We start from the raw sequence: 7,166 nt of genomic DNA, 5'->3' as shown, positions 1-7,166 counted from the left end.
TTATCGCGGGACTTTCCTGAGGGGGCAATAGCTCCCTCAGGAGCTAAACCTACCGGCCTAAAGCCGGCGCTAAAAACCACCGGCGGACCCCCCCAGCCCAAAGGGCCAGCTCCCTAGGGGCTACGAGAGGCGCCACCGCTCCCTCCCGCGGCGGAAGGAAGAAGGACAGGAGGGTCTACTTGCTGCTGCCCCGCACCCCATCCCTACAGCTCTCCCGTTAAGCCGTGCCACAGCAGCTCCCACACCTGAGGTGGCAAAGGGGACCCGAACCCCCTCTCAGACCGCCCCAAGAACTGCTCCTTCTCCTTCCTCCCTCCCCCCAGGACAGTGTCTCCGAGCCTCTCCCCACACCACCCTCGCACACGCCAGCAGCTAGTGCGGTGCTAAGATCCCCAGAGCAAGTACCTGCCGCCGTTACCCGGACAGTCATGCTTACCTCAGACCTCTGCGCTCAACTTCACCGCGCCAGGCGGCTCTTTAACTAGCCCCACCCCTCCCTGCCTTCTGTCCAATCAACACGCGAGGTCTCCTCTGTCTCACCAATAGCAAGGCTCCCCCGCTCTCGAACGGACCAATCGCCAGAGGAGCCGCTGCACAAATTCGAAATCCCGCCCTTTTACGTTCTGCTGTTAGGTGGGAGGGTTCCGTTTGGAGCGTCACATGGAGCGGGATTGTTTGAACGGTGTCGAGAAACGGGAGGGAGGGGGCGGGAAGCGGGAGGGCTGCTCCTTCCGCTTCCGGGTGGGAGGAGAAGGGTCGCCATGGCGAGCAACGCTGCCAGTCTCAACGCGGTGCGCGAGACCATGGACGGTGGGTGGCACAGCCGCGGGGAAGGGGCCACGCGTGCAGCACTGGCTGCCCTGAGCCGGGCTCACCTCAGCGCTCCTGCCCTCGCCCCTCCGCAGGCTGCGGGGCTTTGGGCTGGGTCATGCCAATACAGGCGTTTGACCTGTGAAGAGGATAATGGTTTGCTGAAGGGTTTAGCGCATGGCAATTTCTTTTTACTTCACGTTACTGTAGTGCCTGAAACACTTCAAATGTCCATGTAGTGCTAGTGGTTTTGGGCCTCGTGTGACTTGTCTTTCCATTTTACATAGCTGTTAAGTAGAATACCGTTTTTAATGTTTCTAAATATATACGCTTGCTATTGTTTCTTATTGCTTCAAGTAGTTAATGCAAATTATGTTTTCTGGGTCTATGCATCTTAGATTTAATCTGGGGGGAGGGAAGTGCATGGAAAGGAGAGGAAGGACCAGCCCTGTAGTGCTGTAAGTGACAGCATCCAAACTGTGGGTGGCTCATGTTAGAAAACCAACATAAAAATAAAGAAACCCAACATGCTGAAAAAGTTTTGAGGGGAGTGGTCAGTGTTACAGAATTAGAGTAGTTTCTGGTACACAAAAAGAATTTATATTGTAGGATGAGGAATCATAGATTCACCTAGGTTGGAAAAGACCTTTACATCAAGTCCCGCTTACCCAGGGCTGTGTCAAGCCCACCACTAAACCAAGTCAGTAATGTGAGAGAAGTGGCAGTGGGAGTAGCGGGAGATATGCCAGAGATCTATAAGCTGTGAGAAATGCGAACAGAGTGAATAAGGATCAGTTGTTCACTTTCTCTTCCAACCTGACGAGGAGGAATTGAAGCCTGAAGGTTCAGAAGGTGTTTCTTAGCAGTGTGTAGTGGAAAATTCTGGAATTCCATAGAATGGCTATGCTAGAAAGCTTACATGGATTTCAAGCAGAATGGAAAGCTGCCAGGAAGTCACCTGAGTGTTGTTAAATATGAAGACTTTCCTGAAGAATGCCCTAATGAGAGGTCAGAGGCTAGGGAGAAAGTTCTGGGGGTACTGCTTTTTGTTTATTTTCTCATGATCTTACCTTGTATTCTAGTTACGGACACTCTTACATGAGAACTCCATAGCAGCAAAACCCTTAGTGAGTTGAACTGGTGTGAAAATGAGTGTCCCATCTGCTCAACTACTCACTCTGACCTGTTGCAGGATGAAAGGCAGGACTAGCAGGATTATTATGGCTTCTCTGATGCTCCAAGAGAATAAGATCATTCTGTATGGGTGGAGATAGATTTGTTTGAAAACGACAGTGATTCTAAGTTCTTGTAAGTGTTCTTGACGCCTACCTTCTCTATACTTCTGCAGGAATGTTTTAGGTAGGAGGGACAATATGCAGACTTAAGGACAAAGTAAGGCTTTTGAGAACTGCTATGAAAAGTGTACTAGCCTTGAGATTTAGGAAACCAGGCTTCCTTTGTAACAGTGTGTGTATTTTATTTAGGATAGATGTTCATAATATAATCTCTGGCACCAGGTGTTTTTAGAAGAAAACAGATTTCCATAACTTAAACATGCACTTGATCTTTAAATATTTACTTAGAGCCTTAGAAACACCCTCATGTCTGAACTTCCACTGCATTCCATAACTAAATTGCCTTGTTTTTTTACTGTCAAAATAACAGTAATCTTTTGAAATTTTCATTACAAGAATATATATTTAAAGTGGTTTGGTGGAGTGACTTAAAAAGTAACACACAATTGTGTCCATGTAATTAGATTTTTCTTGATGAGGGCCTATCATAATGAGTAGAAAAAATATTTGTAGGATAATTTTTTTTCTTTTTAAATAGAACATGAAATCTGTGTTGTGTGTTAACTTACTGAATAAGAAACAGGAACCTAATGGAAGTAAATGGCTTGATACTAAAGAAAAATATTCTTTTATAACTATACTGGCTTAGAAAAGTGCTTAATTTAGAATGTCAGATATAAATATTTACCAGCTGTTCTCTGCAGAATTGTTAAGTGTTCATATTTTTTTCTGGAGAAGCTGCTACATCTCTCTGCCTATGATGCTGCCTCAACACCTAATATTTTCTTTTAGAAACTAGTGACCACAACTCTTGCTGATAAAGGAAATAGGAACTTATCTTTAGTTAGGTTTACTGCTTTGCCTTGAAATACATCACATGCTCAGTAAATTTCATGATAAATGTTAAGTGGTTAAAGAAAGTAAGAATTGTTTATTTCTGGGAAGTTGTCAGTCTTAGTTCTGTAGCTCTTAATGTTCAGTGGCATTTTTACTGCAAATGAATCAATTTGTTGTTGTTTTATTTGGTTGTTAAAGATGCTTTTGTGCAGACAGGATGCACATACGTAGTGTGTTTGGAATGGTTTGCTTTCAAGTCAGTGGGAAGAGAAACTTGCTGGGGAGAAGAAAGCTTCGCTTGTGGCTTATAGCTAGGGCTTTGGTCTGACAAACTGCTTTCATGTCTTAAACTTATGCATATTGTTAATCTAACCTATTTGTGTGGGCTAGGTGCTATCACACCTAGAGGGTTTTTTTCATAGCATCTGACATTTCTCTCTGACTTCAGTGCAATTGGCTGGATACATTAGGCCTGATATCTTGGTCTTGGTAAGTATGACTCTTAGGGTTGCTGTAGTATGTCTTTGGTACACCAAAGTAGAATATTTTTGTAGTTGTCAAGTGGACGGTAGTCACCATGCTGCTTGTACGTGATGAGAAGACCTACTTCACTTTCTTCTAGCTTAGTGGAGGTTTGATTACAGAAACTGAATAACATCTGTACAAAATCAACTTGTATTGCTAGGGTCTTAGCATCAGGATGGAGCTTACTGGTGCAAATAGAAATAAAACCTCCATGAGTTGTTCTGCTACTTATGTAACAAAGTGTTTATTAGAATGAAACAAAAGGGGTCTTCTAGGAAAGGTTTGGAAGGGGAGAGAGTTTCTGCACAAAACTGACTGGAATCTCTCCCCCAGAAGGTGTGTTGCTGTGCTTGATATTGTGTAAAAATTAAATAATTCTGCTTATCTTTAAACCAGTGTTAATATTGGGTATAAAGCAAGGTTTAGTCATGGAAGGAGGTGGCTAGAAAACTCCTGGTGTGTTTGCAGTCTGTTTTAGTAGAGCTTCATCAGTTATCTGTAGTTGAAAACCATGCATTATTCTTATAGCCCACTTCTTATGTAATTGACAAGAATGTTATTGAATTCTTCACTTATTTTTATTTTTAAAACATATTATCCAATATTAAGTTTGCTGAATGAGAAAAGCATGGTATTTGTGTTAGAAGCTTTGGCTTCTAGCTTGTGCTGGTAAACTGAACATGAATGTTGTTGCTGAGGTTCAGGCTGCAAGGGCTTTCCACAACTGCCATGTTCACAGACTGTACTCTGTAGAAATTAAATGTTGAATGTTTTTTTATAATTGAAATTTAGTAGTCTGTATGGACTAAAGTGCATTCATTTTTTCTGTTGCAGTTCTGTTTGAGATTTCAAGGATATTAAACACTGGCTTGGATATGGAGACGTTGTCTATTTGTGTGCGGCTTTGCGAACAGGGGATAAATCCAGAAGCATTATCATCTGTTATTAAAGAACTGCGTAAGGCTACAGAAGCTCTAAAAGTAATGCTTTTTATAAAAGCTTATAAATTCATTTTTAAGAGTCAGATGTATGTTCAACTTGCTATACTTCAGTTTGTAAATTGTACTGAGATACGACTCATTTTTATGTCAAGGAAATTTAATTGTTCCATAGGCAAGTCAATGAATACAGCTGAGTGGAACATGAAGCAAGAAATGGTATGAATAAAACCTTTTCAGTAATAGCCAGACTAACTTTTTTGAAGGAAAAAAGACCAAACAGCCAAAATCCACAGATTTTTTTTTCTGGCCATTTGTAGCAATTATTTACCACCTTATTCTGCATCATATCACAGTTTTCTACTTTTTACTTTAATGCATATCACCTTATTCCTACATCTTCAGGCCTAATAATATATAGCAGTAGATGTAAACAGGTACATGCAGCTTGCTAATATAATCTTCACATGCCGCTTTTATCACATTAACCTGCGCTTTCAGTCTCTCCAAAGACAGACAAGAGGGGATTTCAAGGTGTATGTGTATATATAAGGCTATTTACCTGTTTGGCTAGTGGAGAGGGTAACTACGGTTTAAAAAAAAAAAAAATCAAAAAGAATCTTCACTTGCCTTTTAAAGGATTCTATTCTTTACTGACTACCTAAACATCATTATTTCTTTTCCCCTGTGTCTTATATTTGTTTATTCCTGGGAAGGTGGACGGGAAACCTGTGTCTAGTCTGCCTGTTCCTGTTCTGCAAGACTGCATTGTGATTCTTAGAAAATCCACCTTATAGATATTTTTATTAAAGACATTCTAGTCAGGGCTATTTTTCACCAGGTTTCAAATGTTTTACTTCATTTTTAACTTAACATTTTCATATGCTTATACATACTTTATATTTGTGTACATGCTTAAATGCGTGCATACATATGTGTTTAACTGTGTACATAGGTAATTGAAGGCTGGTTTTACTACTTCCTTTGTTGGTTTATCGTTCCTTCGTTTTTATTGGTTTATCGTTCCCATTCCTATTGTCACATAACTGTCTTAAAATCTATCAATGTCAGTCTCCAGCAACTGTACCTTGCTGACTGGGTTGGGTTAAGTAAAAAAGTACTTACTGATGACCTTAATCAAAGAATAGGCAGTGTGATTTATGCAGTTATGATTAGTAGTATTCCGCCAAGTTTTATGTGGGAATAGTGATTACTATAAATTGTATAAAGAAATAAACTCCAAAGGGGGGGAGGGGGAAATGTGCATTTGAGCGCTTCTTGAAAGCATTAGGGTAAAATGTGTAGGATTACAAGCTGCTCACATACAGGATATACAGTTTACACAAGCAAATAGTAATGGCTATGTCAGTAAATGCTAAGCAGTCGACCACTTTTTTTTATGTTTTATTTTTTTAGAAATGAAAGAAGTATCCATTAGAGAACAAGACTACACATCTTAGAATTTTCAGCTTATTTTTAGACTTAAGTTCTCTAGGAAAATTAAAATAGTCACAAGAATTGAGTAAATTTGATCCACATGGTGTCTACTTTTGGTGATTTGTAATAAATGTTTTTTCTCTTTCTAGGTCGCTGAAAATATGACAGGCTGACATGAGAAGAGATTTCTGCATGAGAAGAATGCCAGGTCAAAGTTAACAGAGGCTTGAGGATTGTCACTGTTCAGGAAATTAGTAGAATAAGTGTGTGTGCGTGAGAAGGTTTCAGAATATTTTTAGCTTCTTGTAAAGGATGATGTATAGTATAACTTTGAAAAGTTTTTTAAAGAGAAGTTCATGTGTAATCTCATTGCTTGTTTTTTGTGATATTTGTAAATACAGTGCAATTGCTTGTACGTTTGCTGAACTTGCTAGTGTGTAGCAACAAATACTGCTTAATTAGTATAGCTTATTAATGCATCCTTTTGAAGTGCTAATATATCTTGGGTTTTATCTCTTGCTTAGAGGAAAAACTGCATGTACAATTTTAGTTTCATTTTATGGATCAGATAGGAATGAAGCCCATACTGACTTTATTTCAATTAGGATGAGAGTAGTGACTTAAGTCTTAACCTGAAAGTGAGAAATAAAGCACTTTTGATAATATAGGTAATGAATAGTCCTTTTGATTTGGATTGCTGGGGAAAGCACTGTGGGTTATCTTCTGGGGCTTTTTTTGTTTGTTTGTTTTTATCTTGGGATAGCAAAGGAACTTCAGTTACCCATGCAGAAATGTATGCAAATTCAAATGCTAGATTACATGGAATATTTTAGGGAGTTCAGATGATACATTTGTTATACTTGTTCTGGCTACTAGACCTAAAAATATTACAGCCATATTGCTACTGCCTAGTCAAAGCATACATAAGAAACATCAGATTTGGTTGCTGGGAATCAGTGAGTCTTCAACAGTCATTTGGTATAAGAATGTCTTCTCATTCAGCACTAGGAATCTTCACTGATGCTGAAACAAGTGTTTATAAGTAACTGTTGTACAGTAAACTGTTTTATTGTCTTACTTACCAGTAAATATCCAAAAGTTCTTCTTCATGAGAAAATGTTTTTTTGTTGATTCTTCATCTGCTGCTACTTAAGCGCTTAATTTTTTTGTTTTGTTTTTGCTAGCATGGTTCCAAGATGTAGTGTTAATGGGACCTAACCTCCAAGGTTGATAATTTGGAGCACATTTGGAAATGAACCTGGAATCGTAGTTAAGCCAGACATTATATTTGTGCAGAGAAAAAGAAGCTCTTTCTTCTTTAAGA

The 7,166-nt window shown here is 39.6% G+C and overlaps 1 protein-coding gene across 1 annotated transcript; it reads left to right on the top strand.

Annotated features, from left to right (window-relative positions):
* Positions 1–729: 729 nt before the first annotated feature.
* Positions 730–6,959, top strand: MZT1 (mitotic spindle organizing protein 1). Its single transcript, XM_005148108.3, has 3 exons — positions 730–810; positions 4,302–4,447; positions 5,992–6,959. The coding sequence occupies exons 1-3, from the start codon at positions 762–764 to the stop codon at positions 6,013–6,015; spliced, it is 219 nt and encodes a 72-aa protein (XP_005148165.1). The 5' UTR covers positions 730–761; the 3' UTR covers positions 6,016–6,959.
* Positions 6,960–7,166: the final 207 nt, after the last annotated feature.

This window comes from Melopsittacus undulatus, chromosome 2 (genome assembly GCF_012275295.1).
Source record: "Melopsittacus undulatus isolate bMelUnd1 chromosome 2, bMelUnd1.mat.Z, whole genome shotgun sequence".
Taxonomy (NCBI): Eukaryota; Metazoa; Chordata; class Aves; order Psittaciformes; family Psittaculidae; genus Melopsittacus; species Melopsittacus undulatus.
This window is presented reverse-complemented; position numbering and strand designations above follow the sequence as displayed.